Source organism: Sminthopsis crassicaudata, chromosome 4, assembly GCF_048593235.1.
Source record: "Sminthopsis crassicaudata isolate SCR6 chromosome 4, ASM4859323v1, whole genome shotgun sequence".
In the NCBI taxonomy this organism is placed as follows: domain Eukaryota; kingdom Metazoa; phylum Chordata; class Mammalia; order Dasyuromorphia; family Dasyuridae; genus Sminthopsis; species Sminthopsis crassicaudata.
In genome coordinates, this window is record NC_133620.1 from 68,012,700 (window position 1) to 68,039,932 (window position 27,233).

The following is a 27,233-nucleotide window of genomic DNA, read 5'->3' on the forward strand; positions in this document are numbered from 1 at the left end:
TGTGGCAATTCTTTGTACTACACCTACTGAATAGGCTGAATCAGTAATTATATTTACTTCTCCTGAGTAATAAGTAAGAGCTAGCATGATAGCAAATAATTCATTCTGTTGAGTGGACTGAAAAGGAGTCCTGACTACTCTTTTTATGGTTAAATCATGAGAGTATATAGCACAAATATTTTCTTTGGAGGCGTCTGTAAAGATTGTTGGTCCTTTAAGAGGAACCTTAGAAACCTTTTCTTCAAAAATCCATCGCCAATTATGTAGTAGCCGGGTTATCTTTAATGGAGATCCATGTGCAAAATTTGGAGCAGTGGCCAATAAAATTTGCCATTCTGGGATGGTCTTACAGCATATATTAATTTGTGCATTAGTATAGAATGTGTATATTTTTTTAGGACTTATCCCAGATAATTGTATTACTTTCTTAATAGCCTTTAATAAAATCCTAGCCACAAGCACTGGGTAAGGAGTAAGGCTTTGTTCTGGTTGTGCTGGGAGGTTCACCCACTCAATCATACTATCTCCTTGATGAAGGACTGCTGTGGGTGCCTCTTTTGTAGCAAAAACTGATATTTCCAAGGGTTTTTGAGTGACTCTTCTACCACATTGGATAAAGCCAGTTCAACTTCTCTCAAAGCCTCTTGAGCTTCTTTTGTAAGCTGGCGTGGTGAATTTAAAGCACTGTCTCCCCTTAAAATGTCATATAGAGGTTGCAGTTGATTGGTAGTTAAGCCTAACACTGGACACATCCATTGGATATCTCCTATTAATTTTTGGAAATTAATAAATTGTCAAAAAGCTGTGAGCCATATCCAGGCATCCCCCTGCTGAAGAAAGCATGATGACTTGTAGTCTGCATTGTTAGAAGAAATGGTTGAATCCTTGAGGTCATAGTTTCTGGTGAAACATGAGTTTCCTATGTTTAACCTATATTGGATTATTTGCTGTCTAGGGGAGGGGGCTGGGGAGAAGAGAAGGAGAAAAATTTGGAACACAAGTTTGCAAGGGTGAATGCTGAAACTTATCTTTGCATATATTTTGAAAATAAAGTTATTTTTTTTTAAAGAAAGAAAAATGTGTATCTTGCTTAGAAAACCTTAGTAGGCATATTTTTAAAAAATAATAATAAAACATGAAGCACCTATTATGTGCCATGCACTTTTTCTAAGCTCTGGGGATACAAAAAAGGGGCAAAAGAGAGGTCCTGTTCTCAAAGAGCTTAAAATCTAACAAGAGAGACACCATGCAGTCAATCATATCCAAAACAAGGTAGGAAATAATGAAGAGAAGGAAGGCACTAGAATGAAGAGGGGTTAGGTAAGACTTCCTGTAAAATAAAAGACTTTAGTTGGGACCTGAGGGTCCTGGGAAGTCAGTGGACAGAAAGAAGATGGAAGATCATTGTAAGCGTTAAGGCTGGCCTGGAGCTGAGAGATGGAGGTCTTACTGGTGGGGCGGAGGGCCAGTCTCACAGCTCTGAAGTATAGGAAGACTGTTGTAAAGGGCTTTAAACCTGTGTTAGATCCTAGGGGTCGGGGAGCCTACTGAATAGCCTACTGAGTAGGAGGGTGACGTGATTGCACCTTTGCATTAGGAAGATCGCTCATGTGGCTGAATGGCGGATAGATTGAAGCGGGGAAAGACTTGCTAGCAGTTTAGGTGGGAGGCGATGGGCCTGTACCAAAGGTATAAATGTTGCAGCCCTTGGTAATAGCTTGGAGTGAGAGAGTCAGAGCTCCTTGGTGACTCCTGGGACAGGAACCTGAGGGCTGGATGGGGTGAGGTCCCTTGGAGTGAAGCAGGGAGAGTGCAGAAGGTGGGGAGAAAGGTGAGTTGTGTTTTGGGTCGTGTTTAAGGTGTCTGCGGAACATCCAGTTTGAGAATTCTGAAAGGCTTTTGCTGCTGTGAAACTGGAGGTAGAAAGGGGGTTTGAATACAGTGAGCATAGAAATAATGGTTAAATCTGTGGGAACTGTGAAATCACCAAATGAAGAAGTACAGAAGGAGAAAAAGCCTGAGAATGCCCACCATTAGCAGAGTGGATGTGGGGGTCTCTTAAGTAGGAAGACCTTGGTGTCCCGAAAACCTAGAGAAAAGCCTCAAATAAGAGAGAGTGAGGGAGCAAAGGTTGCATAGCAGCAAGCCACCCAGAGCTGAATGCCTCTTACCCTGTGCTGAAAAGCACATTTAAAAGGCAAACCAGCAAAATGCAACAGCTCTCAGAATGCTTACTCTTTGAAACAAGATAAATAAATGTGAAATAACAGTATGAGATAGATTCCCCCAAATCCTATATCTAGGACATATTTACATTCTCTACCTGCCTTTGTGAATTTGAAGATTTTCTGCATTATCTTAGTGAATCGATCCCCCCAGGTTGGGAGTGGAGGAGAGACAGTGTGGTACAATGGGCAGAAAGAACACTGACTTGGGAGACTGGCCCACAGGTCCAGCTCTCATTTACTTAGGTGACCTTGGGCATCCTTTCCCTTTTCAGTAAAGTGATAATTATGACCCTTTAATTCCTACTTTTTGTATCCTGACTTCCATTAAAAATGTTTCATTAGAACAAAGACTCTCTTATTCCCTTCAGCATTTCAAGTCAAGAGTAGCAAAGGATGCACAGTTCAGGAAATGACCCAGCTATGAGTAAGAATCAGATGACATGGGGAGTTGGAAGTTAAAGTAACTTCTTTAGTGTCATCATTCTTAGTAATCCATTCTTAGAGTCTTTGGGTTTTTGTTTTTTTTTTTTAATAGATTGTCTTAGAAAAAGTATGCTTATATAATTTGATACTTATTTGGAGTAAAAATAGTATATATAAATATAAAAGAACAACCTGTTCATTAAAACAGATGGTACTTAGATCTTAACAGAATCATGTAGTTGAGAGAGGCAGGTCTGATTACCAGGTATTTTCTATCCAGAAATACTGACTTTTTCATAATATTCCTCTAAATTCTTGTTAGTTGTGTTATTTTAGCCTCTACTTTTGTCCCATGAAAATGTGGCTTCACCTTTTCCCCTATTTTATAACTGATAGGAGGATCTTGGGAAAGTGACTTATAATCATTAATATTCCTTCTCTTTTCCTTTTACATAGTAAGTAGCCAACAACCTCTTCAGTTTTGAGTGTCCTTGTGTGTGTAAGTTGGGGATAATAAAACTTTTCACAGAGATGTTGTGTTCTTGTGCTGTCATGTTGAAAAAGGATAAAAATGACATTAAATGTCACTTGTTAAATGGATTTGAAGAAAGATTTTTATGGAGAAATACAAGTTTTCTTTAAGGTTTCAATCAATTTTGGAGTTATTACATAGGATCTTAGGATTTGTGTATTTTTTTTTTTTTTTTTTTTACATTTTAGCACCAGATGGGAGTACTGAAAAAGCTAGATGAAGCATGTGCAAAAGTGTTTGTGGCAGCCTTTTTTGTAGTGGCTAGAAACTGGAAAATGAATGGATGTCCATCAATTGGAGAATGGTTGGGTAAATTATGGTATATGAAGGTTATGGAATATTATTGCTCTGTAAGAAATGACCAGCAGGAGGAATACAGAGAGGCTTGGAGAGACTTACATCACCTGATGCTGAGTGAAATGAGCAGAACCAGAAGATCACTGTACACTTCAACAACAATACTGTATGAGGATGTATTCTGATGGAAGTGGAAATCTTTGACAAAAAGAAGATTGAATTCAGTTCCAATTGATCAACGATGGACAGAATCAGCTACACCCAGAGAAAGAACGCTGGGAAATGAGCGTGGACCACAACATAGCATTTACACTTTTTCTGTTTCATGAACTAAGTGCTAAGTGAAATGAGCAGAACAATGAGCAGAAGCAGGAGATACATGACAACAAGAAGACTATATGACGATCAGTTCTGATGGATGTGGCTCTCTTCAACAATTAAATGATTCAAACCAGTTCCACTTGTTCAGTGATGAAAAGAGTCAGCTACACCCAGATAGAGGCCTGTGGGAACTGAGTGTGGTTCACAACATAACATTTTCAGTCTTTCTGTTGTTGTTTGATTGGATTTTGTTTTCTTTCTCAGGTTTTTATTTTTTCCTTCTTGATCCTATTTTTCTTGTGTAGCAAGATAACTGTATAAATGTGTATGCATGTATTGGATTACCTGCCATCTAGGGGAGGGAGTGGGGAGGAGGAGAAAATTTGGAACAGAAGGCTTTGCAAGGGTCAGTGTTGAAAAATCACCCATGCATATGCTTTGTAAATAAAAAGCTTTAATTCAAAGAAAGAAAAAAAAATCTAGGTGAAGGATAAATGATAAAAAAAAAAATAATAACTCGGTCAGAGAAACTATGGTACCAACCATATTTTTTTATTAACTGTTGAGATTAATTTAAAAAATGTGAGCATAGAATGTTATCATCTAGTTCAATTTGGCTGACAAGCTAGGGTACCTTAAAACAATCAGCACAGTTCAGAGTTCATTTAGATGTGTAGAAAAGATCATTTTTGTAACCCACATAATAATTTTTTTCTCAGCATTAGGTTTTAGGTACCATCATTTTTTCCCTTTCATACTGGGTGTCTGAGACATATCCTTCCCTTCCTCCTTCCCTCCTTCCCTTTGCCTCTCCTTCCCTTCCTTTCTTCCGTCCATCTCAGTTAAATGACTTGCCCAGAGTCTACCAGCTGAGTAGGTTATCTGAGGCCAGATTGTGAGACAGAACGTGTGCCCCTGTCTGAGAAAAGTCTCATACTCAGAGCTGGACGCTAGTTGTTCCCCCCAAATCCTCCCCTTGCCAAAACCTCCATTTCTGTCACAGACTCCGCATTTTTGTGGCCTTCCAGGCTGGAGTCTGGCACCTCCGGTGCATTGCCAGACCTCGCCATATCATCCTTGACCTTTCATCTCTGACCTCTCTGATGCTCACCAGAGGCCCCACCACCTTACCTTGGTCACTGCAGATTACCAGAGTGGCCTCTTCACTGGCCTCCAGGCACTCGCCAAGCTGGCTCCTCCTTGGGCATTGGCAGAATCCAAGTGATTATCCTTAAGTGTGGCCATGTCTGTGAGCCTCCCCTAAGGAATCAGCCCCTGTGACTTCCTGTCACCCCAAGGATAAAGTAGAAACTCCTTTATTTAGTTTACACATACCTTATTCTACTTTAAAACCTTGTATAATCTGGCCCTAACCTGTTTTTACTACCTTCCTCATTCTGCTTTCTACAGCCCGGCCAAATATGACTTTCTCTTTTTTCCTCCCATACCTCCTAATCTTCCATCTGTTTGCCTTTGCATTGATTATTCCCCAGGCTTGGAATGCCTTCTCTCCTTTGTTTATTTAGTCATTTTTCAGTTTTGTTCAACTCTTTCTTATCCCATTTTTTGTTTTGTTTCATTTTGTAAAGCTACTGGAGTGGTTTTACATCTCATTTTACAGATGGGGAAACCAAGGCAAACTGGTTCAGTGGCTTTCTCAGCATCACACAGCTTACTAGTCTGAGGCTGGATTTGAACTCAGGTTTTCCTGATCTCAGGCCTGGCACTTTCCTCCTAGCTGCCCTCCCTCTACTTAATAGCCTCATCCCTTTATTTAAGATACATGAAACCACACCCTCCCCTAAGCTGCTAGTGTCCTCTTGCTCAAACAGCCTTGTATGTAATTAGTTTTATAGCTATGTTGCTTGTATTTTTATCCGTGCTGATTTTCCCTCATTCCTAGATTGTCTCATTAGAATGTACATATTACAAATAGGTTTTGTTTCACTCTTAGTAATTTTATAGTTCTTGAAAAGGTGCTAATAAATATTTGTTGATTTTGATATGATTCGAAACAGATAGTATTTTTATTACAGTAATATTTCAAAGGAAATATTATTGACAAAAATCTTAGCTTGAAAGTCACTTTAATTCTTAACCGGCTTCCCCCCTCTTTTTTATTGAAGGTAGCTTGCATCTAATTAGTCTGCTTAATAATACCTTGTTCAAAGACTGACAGACATGGAGACATTTAAAGTGCCTAAAGTAATGAATAAATCTTATATCTGTTCAGTAGAAAGGAACCAGATGATTATTATTATTTTATCATTAATGAAATTAAGATGTTCTTGTAATTAGTAATTTCTAAGCTTGAGAAACTAGGTAAAGAAATTGAGAAACTTCTAAGACCCAGAACTAGTCTTTGGAAACAGGCAGGAGATGAGCATAAAAGACTCTCCATCATACTCCATCCATCTTCCTCTTTATTGTCCCATTGATCTGCCTAAAACACAAGTCTGACCATGTCACAGCCCCACTTAAAAAACTCCAATGGCTCCAGGGTCAAATAGAAAAACTTGATTCTTCCCCCACTCTCCTACATAATCTTTTTGTTTTTTCTTGCAGGACACCTCTGCCTTCCCCTCTGAGCATTTTCTCTGGCCATCCACTCTGCCTTCTGGCTTCTTTCAGGCCTCTCAGCTCAAGAAGCCAATCTTCTAGGAGCCTTTCCCAGACCTCCTTAATTCCCTGAAATCATCCCCAATTGATCCTGTCACTATCCTGTTTCTAGTTGTCTTCTACGTTTAACTGTGCTTCTCAGAGGCAGGGATTGATTCTGTTTTTCTTTATATCCCAAGCACTGAGCACAGTAGTAGGTGTTTATTGACTTGGCTTGACTATGGGACAAATTTGTGTATTTTGATGTATAAGACTGACAATGTTCCTTTTTTAGTTTTAGAAGATTTGGAGATCAGGAGAACTTAGTTCATATTGCCATAATACCATAGTATAATACCATCCATAATACCTAGTAATTGTGGGTAGGTGTGAGTATGTATATGGAGCTTAAAATAAGTAAACATGATTCTAGATATACTTTAATTCTGCTCATGAGAACATAATGATATTATACTTCAGGTATACTCTCAATCAAACAAATTGAAAAGTTCTTCAGTTTAACAGATCTTATTTAAATAGTTCCAATATGGAAAAATCCTTTCCTGTGCTGATTGAATGCAGGCCTTGTTCTCCAAAAGTGTATAATCAAATTGATTTCACATACAATTTTATTCCAGCTTTAAGTGAATGATTATTCGGCTCTTATTGAAGTATCATGGTAACTTATTTATATAAAGGGAATATTGCCACAGAAATTATTACAGAATTTTAATATGTTAATTTTGTGCAAGTATTAAGCAAGTAAAATTTGTATTTGGCAAAGTGAAATAGAAAATACAGGTAACTATTAAAAGATACATGCTGTTCTTTCCAATGGACCACATGTTCATGACTTATGAGATTAATTTTCTTGAGGAAAAATTTAGACAATTTAAATTGAAAATCAGACAAAAATCCTTTATACTGTTTTTTTCAAATAAATTATGACTATAGTCAAATCCACAATATATTATATTCAGTTTGTGAAGTCTTAAATATTCTACACTGATTTTTACAAATTAATGGAATAATTTGATAGAAGAGGTGTAGTTTCATGAAATCATGTCACTTTTTTGTATCTCCATTATATATTCTCTACTTCTAACCAATGGGAACCACAAAAAGAATCTGCTCTTATTAATTACCAGTCACTACTCTTTAGTTAGAAGTCTAGGGAAGCCTTAGAAAAAAATTTTTTTTAATTTTTCATTTATTTTTAAAAATTAAACTTGTAATGGAATATAATTGTTCTATAAGAAATATAAGATGATAAGAAATGATGATTTCAGAAAATCCTGGAAAGACATGAAGTGATGCTGAGTGAAATGAACAGAACTAGAATATTGTACACAGTAACAGCAAGATTATGTAATGACCAACTATAATAATGCAACTGATATGCTCTTCTCAGAAATGCAGCAATCCAAAAAAATTCCAGTAGACTTGGGATGGCAGGAACTGTGGAAACTGAATGTGAACCAAAGCATGCTATTTTCACCTTTTTTGGTTTGTTTTTGTTTTTCACTTTTGCTTTTCTTTTTCTTTCACAACATGACTAATAGGGAAATGTGTTTAAAATGTTTGTACATGTATAATCTATATCAGGCTTGTCTTGGGAAGGAATTGGTAAGGAAAGGAGGGGAAAAAAAACCTTGGAACTCAAATGCTATAAAAATGAATTATGAAAACTATCTTTACTTGTATTTGAAAAAATAAAATACTCTTAAGGAGGGGAAGGTTATTTTTCCTCCAATAAGATTATGCTCAGCTCTGCTGGATAATTTATTTTTGGCTGTATGACCATGTCCTTTGCCTTTTGGACTATTATATTCTAAGCTCTCTTCTCCATTATAATGGTGTTTGCTAAATTGTGTGTGATCCTGACTGTGGCTTCTTGATACTTGAATTCTTTATATTTGCAGTATTTCTTCTTTAACCTGAAAACTTTGGATTTTGGCTTAATGTTCCTGGGAGTTTGTTTCAGGTGGACAGTAGGTAGATAATTTCCATTTCTACATTGATTTCTGGTTATATGAGATTTGGGTAGTTTTTCTTTAAGATTTCTTGACATAAGATGCCTAAATTCTTCTTTGGGGGTAGGGTTCAGATAGACCTGTAATCGATTCTCAGTATTTTTTTTTTTCAGGTCTTTTCTAGGCCTTTGTTTGAAGCTACACCCATTCTATGACTAAGGATTAGTTAAGAATTGAGATAAAAAATGGCCTAATTTAAGATCACAAAAATATCTGTCTGTGAGGAGAAGACTCTGCTACTTCAGAAAATGGCTACTATTTATCCTCATTCTACATTCTCTTGATACTTAAAATCTATTAACTGCAAGCCAGCAAAGTTTGAGCTAAAGTTAGAGCTAATATTTATTGACTATTCAGTAATAAAATAGCTTCATTTAAGGTGGTCCAAAGAATCTTTGGACTTCTTTAAAAACATATTTTTCTTTAAACCTGTTTTTCAGAGCAATATTTCAAGAAACCATAAATGTAAACTACTGAACAAAAACTAAATTGTCCTAGCTTTTTGGGGGGAAAATCTAGTCCTAAATCCCAAGAATATCTTATAAAAGTAACAAAAAATTTGTTCCTAAGGATAGAGCACCCACATGTAAGGATAAGCCCCAAGTGGGGCCACATGTGACCAGAAGCTGTAATTGTCTGTGGTCTCCAGGAAAGCACAACAGACATTGGTAGCCTCTTCTTCACCCATCCTCCAAAAGAAACTTAGATCTGGGGTATGCAAGCCAGCCCTCAGTTCTTCCAGGGTGACATGATTGAAGGAGGATTTGGTCACTGCTGTCTTGGCCTGTGCTCTGTCCTGGAACCATGACCAGGGTCCCAGTAGTCCATGCATAAAAGGTGGATAATCTACCTCCCAGCGTCAACTGAAGCAGCCACGGTTGTTGGAGCTCTGCTTGAAGATGTGAAAGGCAGAGAAACCTGCCACCATTCCAGTATGCTTAAACAAACCATATTTCACATGATCCTCTGAGCTTCTGAAAAACTACTGAAGGACTTTTAATGCCAGACATGGGTCAGAGGCAGATGAGGGTAAGTTTAACAAGTGGCATAAAGAACAGAGAGCTAGATAGAATCGGTGACAAGTTTGTGGCCGTCCATGCCACCATCCCTTCACTCAGTGTAAGGTCAACAGCTATTTATCAAATGCTTATTACTTGCTAAGTTCTGGGAATTACCAATTTTACCAATGAGAACACTGAAAGAGCTTCCCTGGGTCACCCATGGTCACCATGGGCAGGTGCCTGGGACCTCCTCTTGCCCTTTCTCTCCATGTGCAGCATGCTCCTGGCCAGATGTGTCCCCAGTGTCTACCTTTGCCCGTCGCTTTTTGTTCTGAGTCTTCTAGATGTCATTGGAAAAATTTGGGGAAGTGGGGGCTCATTGTTGTTGCATCTGAGCTAAGTGACTTGTTCAGGATCACAGAGTGAATGTCTGAGACAGGATTCTAGCCTTCTGTCTTCTGGTAGCTTCCTGCAGGCCTCTAGCATTATGCTATTAAAAAAGAAGTATGGGGGGGGCAGCTAGATGGTGCAGTGGATAGAGCACCAGTCTTGGAATTGGGAGAACCTGAGTTCAAATCCAGCTTCACACACTTAAGACTTAATAGTTGTGTGTCCCTGAGCAAGTCACTTAACACCAATTGCCAGAGAGAGAGAGAGAGAGAGAGAGAGAAATACAAAGGTGATAAACTCAAAATATCTGAGATATTGAACCAAAGCATTAAATTGAACATTTAACTTTCTGGAGATTCCCCTTTTCAGTTACCCACCCAGACTTTATACCTTTCCCATTGCCTCTTGTCCTAGTTCAATTAACTTTTACCTGAAAGATTGCAAAATAGCCTCCTCCCCTCTCTTGTGTTCTCTGCCTACTCCAAGACACACTTTACTTTGCTGTCTGCATAATCCTTAATCCTCTTAATCACAGGTTATCAAAGAGAAGGTCCACCACACTTCCAAGTGCTGCTGAACCAGATTAAAATGAAAGTGGAAAATATTTAACAGAAAAAGCACAACAAACACAGAATGATATTAATATGTGAATTTTAAAGTCTGTGCAGCCTGTAGGGATTCTCCTTATGTATAATTTAATGTTTCCTATTCCTATTTGAGTTTGACACCACTGCTTTTAATTTCCTAATTTAAAAACCATTAGCCTCTTTAGCTAATCAGTTAATCTTTTCTTAAAATAACTTTTTTTATTTACAAGCCATATGCATGAGTAATTTTTCAGCACTGACAATTGCAAAACCTTTTCTTCCAACTTTTTCCCTCCTTCCCTCCCGTCCCCTCCCTCAGATGGCAGGTTGACTGATACATGTTAAATATGCTAAAGTATGTTTTAGATGAGAGGGCCCGAAAATAATGTCTCCTCAAAGTCTATAAATATTTTTATTTTTAGAATACAAAAAAAGTGAAGGAGAATGTCAGCAAAGAATTTGCTTAAAAGTTGTGGATTAAGGCTAGTTTCCCAGATAGAAATGTGAAAAAAAGGAGCAGGGGTATATATATAATAAAACTGAAAAAGCAGTATGTGTTTGATCTTCCAGGTAACAGCAAATCAGTGGAATTTAGCCAGCATGGAAGGGGGAAGGGTGACATGATTAAACTTTACAGTGAAAATCATTCCTCTGCCTTTGTAGAGGATACTGGAGGCCAGAGACCCTAGGAGTGTATTGTGATATTCCAACCTTGGGATGCTGAGAGCCTGAACTGAAGGGAAATGCTCATTCTAACACTTTAGGATCTTATGCTATGTTTCTTCTTTCCCCCGGGGTCAGGGAATGGCCATTCTTTCCAGGACTTTCTACAGTATCTTGCCCGCAGTAGAAACAGCTTCATTCATATCCACACTGCTACTGATGAGGGCTCAGGGTACCGAAGAAGAGGTTAGGCCGGAATGGGTGAGGGTCAGCTGTCCAAGGCACGAGTTTGAAGCAAAGGAATTTTGCTAAATCCAAAGGCTATGGTAAAAAGCTTTATTGTTAAAGAAAACACCGAGAGGGATGCTCTTTCTCTTTTTTTCCCCCCCCCCCCAATTTATTTATTTGTTTGTTTGTTTGTTTATTTATGCCTCTTTCTTTCTTTTTTTTTATTATAACTTTTTATTTACAAGATATATGCATGGGTAATTTTTCAGCATGGACAATTGCAAAACCTTTTGTTCCAACTTTTCCCCTCCTTCCCTCCACCCCCTCCCCCAGATGGCAGGTTGACCAATACATGTTGCATATGTTAAAGTATAAGTTAAATACAATATATGTATACATGTCCATACAGTTATTTTGCTGTACATAAAGAATCTTTCTTTGAAATAGTGTATAATTAGCCTGTGAAGGAAATCAAAAACGCAGGAGGGCAAAAATAGAGGGATTGGGAATTCTATGTAGTGGTCCATAGTTATCTCCCAGAGTCCTTTCCCTGGGTGTAGCTGGTTCAGTTCATTGCTGCTCTATTGGAACTGATTTGGTTCATCTCATTGTTGAAAATGGTCACATCCATCAGAATTGATCATCATATAGTATTGTTGTTGAGGTATATAAAGATCTCCTGGTCCTGCTCATTTCACTTAACATCAATTGATGTAAGTCTCTCCAGGCCTTTCTGAAATCATCCTGCTGGTCATTTCTTACAGAACAATAATATTCCATAATATTCATATATCACAATTTCTTCAGCCATTCTCCAATTGACGGACATCCACTCAGTTTCCAGTTTCTGGCCACTACAAAGAGGCTGCCACAAATATCAAGAGGGATGCTCTTGGCGGGCATATCATTCTCAAGAGAGTAGTGATCTGCGAAGGGTCATTTTCTGAAGACCCATTTTATGCATGAGTCTAAGGGGAATCTCACCTGGAGTCATGACTTCCTCCAAGAAGGCTTACCTTGCTCCAGAGGATGAAAGACCATTTGGGTTTGTAGATCAAAGGAGACATTTTCTTGGTGATTTTACATAATTTTACACGGCTGAATTAGCTGCAAGCTCCTTCACCTGTATTCAGGGCCCTCTCACTTTGGATACAGTCTATTTGCATCATTCCTTACACATCAGTCAAACCGACTTACCTGGCATTTTCAGAATTTGATCATCCATCGATCTTTCTGTGCTCATATGTGGAATACACTCTCCTCTCTTTCTGCTGAAGGCCCCACTGGGCATGTGTTAGTTCTTCATTCTTACCTTTCTTGTGCACTAACTAAAAGTTCTTTGTATTTATGTAATCTCCCCTTGGTTCTGGATCAAAGTTTAAAAGCATAGAATAGTCAGAAGAGAATCCATTTTTAAAGAAGGGAGTTTAATCTGAACTCTTTTCATTTGATCATTTGTATTATAAAGAACAGGCTTTCCTTTTTGCATGGTTAGATGAGCCAAACTTATTTATTTCCCTTTCCTCTCCTCTGTTCTCATCTTCCTGCATTGGCTACATTTCCTCTTTGCCTCCTCTTCTTGGCCCCATATCCACATGCTTGTCTGGTCTGGCCAGACCTTACCCTCAGAATCCTCTTCTCATCTTGCTTCTGCCCAAGGGATAAAACGAGAGGACTCAGGTTACTACAGATTCCTTGTGTAATATCATCTGGACCTTCCATCTTCAAAGTGTGTAGCCTGATAGTCTGGTAAGGGGAGATAAGTACATAGTTAGAACAAGATTGCAAGCAAAATCCCATGATGGTGTCGTAAGAGGGAGAAATATCTCAGATTTTCATGATGCTTTCGTGTACATTTTTTAAAATTTGATTGTTATTTGATTCTTATAAAAAGTTTGTAAGGTAAGTAAGGATTTTTTCAGTTGAAATAGACATACCAAAAAGTTCCAACATGTTTATATTCGATGTTCCACTTTTCCAATGGTGCAAATTATTGAGAACTAGATGAAAATTTGTGGGGGGGAGAAGAAAGAGTAGTCTACATCTGTGATTTTGTCTAGCTTTGGGGATCTAGAAGTCTACAAGGAGGGGTGGAATATATACGCAAATAACTGTGTTTCCTATTAAGAACATTATTTTCAGAGTTTCCTGAGCACAGGGTCTTGAAGAATGTAAATAGACATGAGCGAGCAGAATGAGATTGGGTAACTGGGAAGTCGTCCAGTTTGCCCAGAATATAAACTTTGTAAAAAGCAATATGATGGAAAGCTGGTCTAGCTCAGGTTTTTATCTTATTGGGGGAGGGAGTGATAAGGATCTCTGGAGGGTTTTTGAGATTTCTTTGGCATCCTGAAGGATGGCTTAGAAATAGGGAGAGACTAGGGCCAGGGAAGCTATTTTAGACATTAGCACTGTTCCCAAGCAGTAGAAGACTTTAAAAACTGCTAATGATGATACCTTTTTATAGTGCTTTCAGGTTAAAAAACAAAGCCTGGGAAAGGCCTTAAATATGTAGAAGGGCGGTCATCCCGGGCCATCATGGTCACTCTGGGCCATCGTGATCATCTCCACTTCTGTCTTGTCACTTGCTCTGGATCACTCCAGAGGAGAGAGGGAGGCTTTCCTTGAATCCAGTTCATGTGGAAGTCAAGCCCTCACCTGCATTTGGTTTTCTTCTGAGAAGTGGGCAACAACACCCCTAGCTGGGGGCTTTCTATTCGCATGAATTCTGCCGGACTTTAGTTTGCAAGTTTAATCCTACCTTGGTCCATCTTCAATTGAAGAACCCTCAAGAGTGTGGTCATTGAAGCATAAATACATTGTGGGTCTCAAAGTCTGTATTTCATCATGAGAAGAAGACGTGATAATGGGCTTGCAAAGTCCCCTCTTGGCAGGTCCTCCTAAATTGGAAAGACCTTGGTCTTTTATCTTGGTCAGTTATCTCCTACCTAGTTGTCAAGGACACTTTCAGATGGTTAAACCTTCCCCCCTCCCACCCCCACTTCAGCCACACCAGCCTGGGATGTTGGAAGTCAAGGTGTGACAGAGCCCCTGAATTGGTTTTGCTCTGGGGAGATTGTCCTGACATCAAGCCATGGTGGGGTTCTTCATGCACTCCATTCTATGACTTGGACAAGGATCTTCTGATCCCCCCCCCCCCCAGCTTCCTTGAAAGCCTGCTTTACTTTGAGGGTCACTGAGTGTAAGGTGGTTTTTTTTTAGTGTAATAATTATTTCATTGGACATTCAATCTCCTGGTATGCCAGATATTGAATCTTTTCCTTACATAAATGTTCAAAGAAATGTCACAAGTAATTTTTTTTTTTGGCACTTAGTGATGATACTTTTAGATCATCTATGAAAGCATTAAAATTTTTTGATCTGTATTGGTGAAAGTGTATCTATCTATGCTGACAAAATTCAGCATCTTTGAAGCAACTAATGTTTTCTTTTATTTTTATAGCAGTTGAAGCCATTTTTTATGAAGGAAGTAGGCAATCAGTTTGATGAATTTGTGACTAATCTTATTGATAAATCAAACTCACTGGATATTTCTGGTTCTGCATCGTCTTTTGCCATCCTCAATGGAGGAAAGACTAACCACAGAGCTAGGTAAGAATGCTGCTTTTTCTTCACTTTAAAACATTTGCCTTGTATGAAACCAAATTTCTAGTATCCCTTCAAGCACTTAAAATTTCTTATTCTTTGACAGGGATTTGAGAAATCGTCCAGAGCAAGGAAAGCTTTTTGTTGTAAGAAGATCTATGTTGGAGTGAGTATATCTTTCACTTGTCTGTCACAATTGATAATGCTAATGGTACACATATGTCTCAAATTGTACAAAACCTACATATTTTACCTCTTTTACCTTAAGTAAGATTTTTACCTTAAGCAAGATTTTTTTTTTAAGTTTTTAAGATTTTAAGTAAAATTTTTACCTTAAGTAAGATTTTACCTCTTGACCTGAAAAGCCTAAGATACTTACTGTCTGTCCCTTTGTAGAAAAAGTTTTGCCAATCCCTGATCTAGCTGGCCTCAGGGTGGAATTATCCTCAGTGGGATGGGGTGGCCTGTTGGTTGATGAGCAGATTGGAGAATGAATAGAATCACATTAATTAACTGTGATTATAGGTAACTGAACCCCTCTTTACCTAAGTTTCCTAATTTTCTATTTTTCAATTTTTTTCTTTCCCTTTTCAAATTTTCTTGCTTCCTTTTTTCCTTCTCTATTTTAAGAAGAGAAGAAAAATAAAAACCTGTTTTAGATACATAGTATATAAAACAAATTTCCATGTTTCCATATTACCCAGAAATAATTTTTTAAAAAAGAGAATAGTAAATATACTATTCCATTCATATATGCAAACTTGTTCAACCATTTGCCAATTAATAAGCATATCTCCTCAATTTCAATTAGTTGCTACCTCAAATGGAGTAAATATTTTTGTCCATATGGGTTCTTTTTCATTTTCTTGTTCTTTTTGGAGCATAAAACTAATAGTGGTTTAGTTGATTCAAAGGATATATACAAAAAATTATAGTTTGCTTTTGGAGTATAGTTTCCAGAATGGTTAGACCAATTCATTGCTCTACCAACTGTGTATTAATATACCTATTTTTCCACTGCTTTTTCAGAATTTGTCATTGTGCTTTTTTTGTCATCTTAGCCAATCTGGCTAAGGGTGTGTGTGTGTGTGTGTGTGTGTGTGTGTGTGTAAGAGAGAGAGACGGAGAGAGACCCAGAATTGGCTTAATATGCTCTTAATCTAATAAATTTGATTTAATACTTATATATCTTCATTTTCTAATCTTCTAATTATATAAATATTAGACTAAACAAAATGTATTGAATTCTTACAAAGGACATTTTATTAATGCACGATGGTAGTAATTATTTTGTGTGTGAGGGGGTGGCAATTGGGGTTAAGTGAGTTGCCCAGCGTCACACAGTTAGTAACTGTTAGGTATCTGAGGCTGGCTTTGAACTGGCTCCAGGGCTGGTTTTCTATCCACTGCCCTATCTAGCTGCCCCTAGTAATTGATATTTTAATGACATTTCATTTTCAATTTCATTTACAGTGAGCTATTTGAAGTAGATCACATTCGAACAATATATCATATGTTTATTGCCCTCCTCATCCTCTTCATTCTCAGCACACTTGTAGTGGACTACATTGATGAAGGAAGGTAAGATAATATGGGAAAAGTTGTTGAATTTGACAAGGAAGATGTGTTAAGTTTTTCTTTCTCTAATTTAAATTTGAATAATAAGAGCATTTGACAATGAAATGTCCATATCCTATAGGCAGAAAAATGCATGTGATCACTATCTGTGACCTCAAAATAAGGATCAGCTATGTATCTTATAGAGTAGAAGGCGCAAGTAAATTGGAAATTTTTTAAAGTGCTAACTTTTGAAGTGGAAAATTACATCTTTTCTTAGATGTGGAAGTATTTTTAAAAGAAACTTATGCTAATGTTTAAAAAATTTTTTTATTTTATGAATATAAGGCTAGCCCTCTTTGTGGTGGCTAGAACTTGGAAACTGAGTGGATGCCCATCAATTGGAGAATGGCTGAATAAATTGTGGTATATGAATATTATGGAATATTATTGTTCTGTAAGAAATGATCAACAGGATGAATACAGAGAGGCTTGGAGAGACTTATATGAACTGATGCTGAGTGAAATGAGCAGGACCAGGAGATCATTATATACTTCAACAATTATACTATACGATGATCAATTCTGATGGACGTGGCCCTCTCCAACAATGAGATGAACCAAATCAGTTCCATTTGTTCAATAATGAATAGAACCAGCTACACCCAGTGAAAAAACTCATGGAAATGAGTGTGAATCACTACATAGCATTTCCAATCCCTTTGTTTTTATGTTTGCATTTTTGATTTCCTTTAACATATACTTTAACATATTTAACATGTGTTAGTCTACCTGCCATCTGGGGGAGGGGGTGGGAGGAGGGAGGGGAAAAGTTGGAACAGAAGGTTTTGCAATTGTCAATGCTGAAAAATTACCCATGCATATATCTGGTAAATAAAAAGCTATTTAAAAAAAAGAATATAGGGCTAGTTAAATATTGAATTTTCAGAAGCACAGGTTTCAAGTTTCTATTTAGAGCCCTGCAACAATGTAAGCTAAAAATCTAGTTTTTAGTGTTTATAGAGTTAGAGACATAAATATAAGATTGTAAATATGAAAACAGTTTTTCTATAAGCATTTGCCCTTTGTGATTCCAGGAACATTTTTTTTTTAAGAGACTGTTAGATTCTGAATCAGAGGTGGTCTTTGTCTAGCAGAAGCATTTTGAAATTCATTGAGGTAGAATTTCTTATTATGGAGTGCTTAAATCATCAATAGACCTCAGGTAGAACAGGGTCATACAGTTAATAAATAAGGTTAGTAAGTTAGTAAGGTTTTTTAATGATGATCAGAGATTTGTGTATAGTATGTTTAATTCTTGTGTTTTATATATTTTTTTTCCTTCTCTTCCAGACTGGTCCTAGAATTCAGCCTCTTTACTTATGCTTTTGGCAAATTTCCTATTGTAATTTGCACTTGGTGGGCCATGTTCCTGGGTACATTGATCATTCCTTATTTACTTTTTGAACGCTGGGCCAAAGGATATGCAACGAGTTCCCGTCCAATTGTCTATTCTTTGTTCTATGGGATGCTTTTCATGCTTTTCCAGATTGTAGGTTTGGGATGTGGATCAGCTTATATTGTATTATCCTATATGTTGCCACCAGCTTCCCGATTCATAGTTATACTTGAACAGGTAAGTATCCTAGAATTTTCTAAATAGGTTACATTTGCAGCTTCTAACAAAATAAAGAATTAGTAGGTTCTCTTTTGGTTTGAAAATTAAGAAGGTATTCTGTCAAGACTTCTCAGACACTAAACCTGTAGCATGCTGATACCCTTCTTTTTATAGAACCGTTTCTGAACATTGGCGCAAGTTCCTCAAGAGTTCCAAGTCTGAAAATTGGAAAATAGTTTTATTGCTATTTCTTTATTGTGCTTTTTAATAAGTTAAGAATAAATTTTAAAGCAACAAAACCTTCGATATAAGTTTTAATTCCTGTTTTGTCTAATTAAAAGTTTTAATTACAAAATAATGTAAATTTTAAATAAAGATTAGTTGAACAGTAAGATACATAAAAACTAAATATTCAAGACCTGTGCTTCTAAAGTTATCTCAAGTTAAAACTGTTTGGAATATCTTTTGCTGCTTTTATTTTCATTTATTTGTTGACTTAGCTAATGGAACCTTCTAATATATGTATTTAGAAACTGAATTGTCTTCTTCATTTGATATTGACCATGACTAATTCCTAATGGGATGAATGAAAAATACCTTCGATTACTAGTACTCATCTTCAGAGATGGCTTTTTTTTAAAAATTATTTTTTTTTGTCTTTAGAATGAATTTATGATAGTTATATATAGAATAGATCAGAGGGAATATTGACTGATGTTAGTATGTCACATTGTCATAATGATATTGGAAGTTATGAGAAAATGGAAGACAGTTGAATCATTTTTCCTTTGTAGGTTCGTTTTATTATGAAAGCTCATTCATTTATTCGAGAGAATGTTCCTCGGGTATTAGATGCTACTAAAGAAAAATCACGTAAGTAATCCTCCTACCCACAGGTTTAAAATTGAAACTTTTTGGTACTCTATTAATAGATATAATAAATTTTTAGTAACAGTTTACTCTTACTCTTAGATTTTGACTTGAAAAGTTTGCCTTTGCAGGGAACCTACATTTCTTAATTTTGGTGCCTTTCTGAATTCTCTTAACCAAAATAGGTAGAATACTATTTATATTCTAATTATGTCCTGATCTTGCTATATGCCACAAAGATTCTCCTTCTAGTTCCTAATTTCTCATATTATTTCACATTTCATCTTCATCCCTATTTTTTTGTCCTCTCAGCCCTTCTCTCCCTCCAGTCTCAGTCTCTTGGTGAATCCTATCAGCCCCATGCCAGATTGTAAACCTCTTTTGCTCCAGTCACCCACTTCCTTTATTCCTATACATGTATTGCTCAGTGGAGCTAAAGAATGGTAGAAAACATGTTAATTGAGCACACTATAAATTTGTTAACTGAGTTCAGGTGGGTCCTCCCTGACACAAGGCAGTTGTGCCCTTCTCTGACCAGCTCCAGATCTAATGGAGCAACTCTTCCAAACAGCACCCCTCTTCTCCTTAGATTGCTCTCCACCTTCTTCCATGAAGACCTGGCCTCATACTCCACAGAAAAAATGGAAGCCATCCAATCTCAAATTCTTTTGACATTGTCCTATTGCTGTATTATCCTTCTTGTCAGTTTATGAAGAGGTCTCTTGATTATGGCCAGTCTCTGTAGATAGAATCTTGATGGGCATATCCTTCCTTATCTTTACTATTGCGATCATACAATATCTGAAATATCATGCTCAGGTTCAGTACCACATTTTTAGGAAAGACTCTAATAAACTTATGCATATTCAAAAGTATATAAACAGGATGACAATGGGACTTAAAACAATCTCCTTGAGAGCAGGCACTGGTCCTTTTTTTTTTTTTTTTTTTTTAATTGACTTTTCATACCCAGAATCTAGCCCAATTCCTTTCAAACAATAAACATTTAATAAATGCTTGCTGAGATTTGGAACTCTGCTCAAAAAGTTATCAAACTGTGCATACCCTTTGTTCCAACCATGTTACTATTGGGTTTGTATGCCAAAGATATCTTAAAGAAGGGAAAGGGACCCGTATGTGCAAATATGTTTGTGGCAGCCCTCTTTGTAGTGGTTAGAAACTGGAAATTGATTGGATGCCCATCAATTGGAGAATGGCTGAATAAGTTATAGGATGTGAGTATTATGGAATATTATTGTTCTGTAAGAACCAGCAGGAGGATTTCAGAGAGGCCTGAGAGACTTACATGGACTGATGCTGAGTGAAATGAGCAGAACCCAGAGATCATTATACACTTCAACAACAATACTATATGATGATCAATTTTGATGGACGTGGCTCTCTTTAACAGTGAGATGAACCAAATCCGTTCCAATAGTTCAGGGATAAATAGAACCAGCTACACCTAGCAAAAGAAATGTGGGAAATGAGTGTGAACCACAACATAACATTTCCAGTCCCTCTGGACCTGCATTTTTGATTTCTTTCACAGGCTAATTGTATACTATTTCAAAGTCCGATTTTTCTTGTACAGCAAAATAACTGTATGGACATGTATACATATATTGTATTTAACATAGGCTTTAACATATTTAACATGTATTAGTCTACCTGCCATTTGGGAGAGTTGGGGGGGGGGAAGGGGGAAAAATTGGAACAGAAGGTTTTGCGATTGTCAATGCTGAAAAATTATCCGTGCATATGTCTTATAAATAAATAGCTATAATAAAAAAAGGAAAAGGGGAAAAAAAGCTTTAAAAAACATTTCTTTTTAAAAAATTTTTCTTTTCAGCAGTATTTTATTATTCAAAAATTTATAAAGTTAGTTTTCAACATTCAATTTTGTAAAACTTTATGTTCCACATTGTTCTTCCTTTTTCCCTATTCCTTGCTATGTGGTATTCTTTAAACAAATTTTCATATTTGTCATTTTGTACAAAAAAAATCTGGCCAAAAATACATGATTTTTTAAAAAGCGACACCCTCCCCCCCCACTCTCACCTTCTCAAAAAAGGTGAGAATTCTGTGCTTTAATCCACATTCAGTCTTCAAAGTTCTCTCTGGTTGCAGATACCATTTTCCATCCTAAGTCTATTGTTATTGTTTTGAATCACCACAATGTAAGGGTACCATACTTATTATAATAAAGTGGGGCAGGAGGTAGAAAGTAGTTGTGGGGCTAGCTGGCACATCTGTGACAAGTCTTAAGTAAGGAGCAGCAACTCCAGGGTTCAGGAGGAAAGAGAACCCATGGAGAGATCTGATTTTTATGCAATCCAGATAAGCAGAGAGGGATGAGAGTGGAAGAAAGGGAAGGTTGGGCAGAGGAAAAGAGTCTTACTGACCAGCCTTCCTCCTCTTCTCTCCTCCTATTCTTTGTTTTCCCACCCTTTTTTGGCAAATAGAATCTAAAGGCTTCATTGTTAATTTTTTTTTTTTTAACCTTTTCAGGCACTGTTCCGATACCCCAAGTCAACCAGTATTTGTACTTTTTGTTTGCTCCTACTCTCATCTATAGAGACAGCTATCCCAGGTAACAGTGGCATGAAATGTGAATGAAGGACCTATGTATTCTGAAACAAATATTGATTATTTTTCAGCAGTTCTTTGTATCAAGACAAGAGCATTGCAAGCAGGATGTTATTTGGAAAGGCTCTGAGTTCTCGCAGATGGCTAAATAAAAAACTTTTATTAATTAATTAACCAAAGTATTTGATATGGAATATCCTGGTTAACTGAGATTATATGTTCTATTATGACTTTACCAGAAAACCTTTTGTCTTATCTCTTTAGAAAATCTTTGTGAAATGTATGATTATTTTTTTCTCTAGAATTGTAATACTTACAGTGAGTTTTTCTTTGAATTAGAATACTTTATTACTCCAGTGTTCTGGACTTTTGTTTTTGCATGGTGTTGATGTAATAATGTGACATTATTATAAGTACATTACAGACAGACCTTCCACACAGCTACTTTTTACACGTGGCACTCCCCTGTCAAATCCCAGAAATATATCCTTGTCCTCTTTGATTTCAGTGCCTTCCCTCTGAGATAACACTCAGTTTATCTTGTCTAGAGTTTAGTAGTGGGCTGCATAGGCTGAGCTTATTGAGAGCAGAGAGTCTTTTGCATCCCTTTGTATCCTTCCTATGTGGTTCAGTGTCTGGCACATAATAAGTGCTACTTAAATGACTTTAATGTTCTCTGCTAGGGACCCCCTCTGCTTGACTAACCACCCTTTTAGAAATCACGGTTTCTTGAATTGGAATTCAGACCTCAGGTTATTTATGCCTATTTGTATCTTATTCTCAAAAGATCTTAGATAGCCAGAGGACCTAGATTCAAATTCTGGCTATAACATTGACAACCTTGGCAAGTCTCTTAATTTGGTTTCAGTTTCTCATTTACAAAGGGAGGGTTCCAGATAGATTTTGTGATCTCTCCCAGTTCTAAATCTGTGATCCAAGTTTCTTTTTAAAAGATGAAAATCCTGGGGCAGCTAGGTGGCGCAGTGGATAGAGCACCAGCCCTGAAGTCAGGAGGACTTGAATTCAAATCTGGCCTCAGACCCTTAACACTTCCTAGTTGTGTGACCCTGGGCAAATCACTTAACCCCAATTGCCTCAGCAACAACAACAACAAAAAAGATAAAAATCCTAAATATCTGTAAAGTTGTATAAAAGACAAAAGTCCAATTCATCGACTATTTCTTCATCCCAGTTGGGATTTTACTCTTAGAACATATTCAGGATCTTAAATTTTTGACCTGTTATCATTTTTTCCTTTTCTGCTCAAAGATCCTAGGGAGCTCGTTAAAATGCATAATGTGACACAATTCGCCAGGCAGAGCCTGAGCTAAGATCCAAAACTACGTTTACAATACACTATTATGTGGACAGCTAGGTGGTGTGTAGAGTGTTGGCCTAGAGTTGGGAAGGCCCAGTTCAAATTTGGCTGTACACAGGCTGTGTGACCCTGGGCAAGTCACTGAACCTGTTTGCTTCAGTTTCCTCATATGTTAAATGAGCTGGAGAAGGAAATGGAAAACCATTGCAGGATCTGTACCCCTCCACAACCACCCCCCAAAAAACCCCCACAAAAAACAAAAATCAACCCAAATGGGATCAAGAAAAATAAACATTTTAAAATGACTAAATGGCATCAAAATTAAGTGGGAAAGCCAGAACTTACTGTCTTGAGAGATGCTTTATGTGATAATGTGATAAATGTAATTTATTATTGAAGTACTAGGTTGGCAGGACTAACGACTTTTAGAATTGACAATATAAAAATAGACTAACTCTTTCTTCTCTCTTTTCAGGAATACCACTATCAGATGGAGTTATGTAGCAACTCAGTTTGCACAGGTGAGTAAAGAGTCAATCAGCTAATACGATGTTGAATTGCTGATGGGTAGAAGTAAATAAGGAAATAAAATATATAATACTTGTTTCTGGAAAAACTAAAATATCTAGAAGGACATCATGTTTAGTATTTATTCACATTAGATTTTCCATAGATAATTGCTTAGAATTCATATATTTCAAACTTTCATCATCACCTCTTATGTGAACTGTTGTGCCTTTTGGCTGGCTTTTTGAATCCATTTTCTTGCATTCTCCAGTTTATTTATGTGGCTGCTAAATTCATCTTGCCAGTGCAAAGTCTGATTATGTTGCTTTTCTGTTCAAAAAACTTTCAATACTTTCCTATTACTAAGAGGATTAAATTGATATTCATTAGACTTGCATTTAAGACTTGTAACTTTCTGGCTTTAAACCACCTTTTCAGATTTATTTTATCCTTCATTGCTTCCTATACTCTACATTCCAGCCACATTGGATGACTAACTCTTTTCCTGATGTGGTCCAGCCTTCTACTGCTATGCCTTACACAAGCTGCCGGCGGGGCCTGGAACATTCTTGCTTCATTTCTGTATTGTTCAGAGCCTTCTTGAGTCTTCAGGATCCACTGTGGGTGCTAACTTCCATAATTTTCCTTTCATTTCTTTCTCCCCCAGAGTACCTGAAAGTGATTTCTCTATCTCTAAAATGTGCTTTTTATACCTTTGTTCTTTTTTAAATTTTACCTTGTAGCTTCCTTATGTGTATATGTGTTTTACACACACACACACACACACACACACACACACACACAATCGACAGTTTGTAAATTACCACGTGGTTTTTTCCATCTTTATATTCCTAGTTCCTAACATAGTCCCTTGCTTACAATTGGTGTTTATTAACATTAGTTAAAAAAAACATTAGTTGAATGAAGGTGAATATTGTTCTATATCTGTGTATTTTGTTGAGTGTACAAAATAGGTGTTAGAATAATCTTATCTTTTAAAATGATGTTTGGAAAAAGTTGAAAAAGAATTGTGGTTAAAATGGCCAAGTGATAAAGGAAATAAAATAATGTAAATATTAAAGGATGTTGTTTACATTTGGTTAAAATTTTTAAAAAAAGATTTGCTCACTTATGTTTTAATTGAACATGAGAGACCATCATATTTCACTGGCATCAACTATAACTTTTCAGAGGATGTGTAGCATAGTGGACTGAAAAAAGCACAGAAGATTTAGATTCAAGTCCAGTCTAGGTCATGGATTGGCTATTGTGACCCCAGGCCAATTGCTTAACATCTCATTTAACCTATCAAACTGTAATTTTCAAAGGAGGAACTGAACTGCTTTGGTAGGGATGTTTCTCTTCCCTGTGAAATCAGGTATCATAATGACTAGATTCAGTTGCCTCCATTCATCCAGGGGGGTAGGGAGGGTAAAGGAAGAAGTAAAAAAGCCCGTGTTTTTTTTTGTTGTTGTTGTTGTTGTTGTTCTAGGTTTTTGGTTGCATGTTTTATGCATATTACATTTTTGAAAGACTTTGTGCTCCTTTATTTCGGAATATCAAACAAGAACCCTTCAGTGTTCGGGTTTTGGTCCTGTGCATCTTTAACTCCATTTTGCCAGGTAAGATGAGGCCACTTGGAAGGCCTTTAGCTGGTTTGGGTAACCTGTCCAGAGGAAAACCTGAGGGATACTTTCATGCTCATGTTTGTGACACATTTTTCAAATGCTGTGATGTGAAATCTCTGCATGTGTCTTTTGGGTGTAGCATAGTCTTTAATTAACCAACATGAACATTCTTAAGGAAAACGTATTCCCTGAAGTTTTTTGTACAGAGATGTAAGTGAATGCTCAGTCATATCACTGCAAGATAATTGTAGCCTTAAATGGTGACTTTCACATAATTTTCTGAAAATGAATAAACTTGTGTTCACAAAAGACTATTTAGTGTATGGCTTAATGGATAGTGTGCTGGGAAAACTCATCTTCCTGAGTTCAAATCTAGCCTCAGACACTTCATGGGCAAATCACTTAATCCTATTTGCCCCGGTCTCCTCACCTATGAAATTAGATGGAGAAGAAATGCTTAGTAGGAACTACTATGTTTAGTAGTAAACTAAAAGTAAAATTTTGTTCACAAGGATAAGTGACTGTTACAATCCAATGTATACTTTGTCTTAGGCAATGATGTATCTACCCTTTCAAAAAAGAAAATGAGATACCTAAAGATCCTGTCACTCTTTAGGGAATTGACTTGAAGCTCATCTCTCTATAGTTTCTAAAATTTGTCTTTTTTTTTTTTTAAATTGAGACATTTATCTATGTTCTATTTTCTAGCAACTTTCCCATTTTTCATAAATTCTCAGAGATTAATAGCAGTGGTTTAGCAATCAAGTCTTTTAAGGTTCTTCAGTATCTTGGATATCATTTTTCTGGCATAAGAAACTTAATTTCATTTCAGATGTCTTGGTTTTCTCTCTTAAATGCTTCACCTATCTTGAAATCTTTCATGTTATAAAGATCTTTTCTTAGATGGTGAAGAAGGAACAATGGAGTTGTTCTACCTTCTTTCTGTCATCTTCCATATTTTTCTTACTAGCATATCATCCTTTTCTTCTTGCTTTGAATATATAACTTTCAGCATCCTTTTTGTTGTCCTTAGTTAGCATTTTTGATTGATTTCAGCCTATTAGCTCTCCTAATTATATTACAGTTTTGTGCCTTCTTTTATTTTTACCCTTGTTTAGGTCATCCCTCCATCATTTTGCATATTGATTTCCAATCTGAACCCAAGCACTCTGTGTAAACTTCTAAGTTTCACTATCTATCTTCCTTGACTTCCTTATAAGAATCACAAATTAGAATATGATTTTCAGGCAACCAGATGACAGAGTCAGATATTTCATTTGTGAGAAATGGAAAACTCTAAATAAAATGGAAATCTAAATATGCTTCATTTTATTGCATACAAGGAAATACTGGTGATCTTATAAGTTCTGTATCATATCTTAATATGTTCTTAGGTACCTATTTGGATAATACTTGGTAGTAGTTAGAACTAGATGTTTACACAAATAACATGGTACTTGGGTAGCTCTACAGCTTCTCAAAAAGCTAGTTTATAGAAAACCAATAAACATAATGGCTTTTCAGCAAAATTGCCCTGAAGACAATTGAATGGGTTAAAGAGGAAGTCAGGGTTTTTTTGTTTGCTTGCTTGTTTGAAGCATAAAATTCCTACCAAGAAAATGATAATATTTTATTTCACTGTGTTGTGTTAGCTTTTAGGAATCTGACACTTTATCTGATCTTTCCAGGTGTGCTGATGCTATTTCTTTCCTTTTTTGCCGTATTGCATTGTTGGCTTAATGCCTTTGCGGAGATGTTACGTTTTGGGGACAGGATGTTCTATAAGGTAAGAGACTTTACAAAAGCAGATAATTTTCTGTTTTCCTTTTTTAAAAAAATTTGTGTTCTACTTATAGCCTCATTTCTAATTCCATACTTTGTTAACATCTGTTATTTTTATGTCATATAAAAATTGAGAACTATCTCTTACACAATCTTGTCAGCAGATGAAATGAACTTATGAATATGAATTTAGGATATAACTTAAGCTCTACTATGAATCCTGATTTAAATTATTTAACTGCATTGTAAAGTGCATCTTGTGAAACTGGACTGCTAATTAAAACAGAATAAACTTGTTTCATATGGCATCAAGAGACTTTGTTCATGAGTATTTCATGTACTCGGTAGACCTAAATAATTAAGAAAGAGAAGTGTGGAGAAGAGAGTTTTCTTAATTCTCAATTTTCTCATCCTCCAGTCCCAAATCCTTATTTATAGCTTTATAATATTAGTCTAA

General features: G+C 36.6%; 1 protein-coding gene across 2 annotated transcripts in view; it reads left to right on the top strand.

Moving 5' to 3' along the window:
* The window catches only part of SOAT1 (sterol O-acyltransferase 1), a 70,673-nt gene that overhangs the window by 33,484 nt on the left and 9,956 nt on the right, over positions 1-27,233 (top strand). For both annotated transcript variants that reach the window (XM_074308487.1, XM_074308488.1), the window contains exons 4-12: positions 14,765-14,913; positions 15,014-15,073; positions 16,381-16,488; positions 17,818-18,100; positions 18,877-18,955; positions 21,464-21,545; positions 23,335-23,380; positions 24,859-24,988; positions 26,683-26,780. In XM_074308487.1, coding sequence (XP_074164588.1) covers positions 14,765-14,913; positions 15,014-15,073; positions 16,381-16,488; positions 17,818-18,100; positions 18,877-18,955; positions 21,464-21,545; positions 23,335-23,380; positions 24,859-24,988; positions 26,683-26,780 — 1,035 coding nt within the window. The remainder of the gene's footprint in view (positions 1-14,764; positions 14,914-15,013; positions 15,074-16,380; positions 16,489-17,817; positions 18,101-18,876; positions 18,956-21,463; positions 21,546-23,334; positions 23,381-24,858; positions 24,989-26,682; positions 26,781-27,233) is intronic.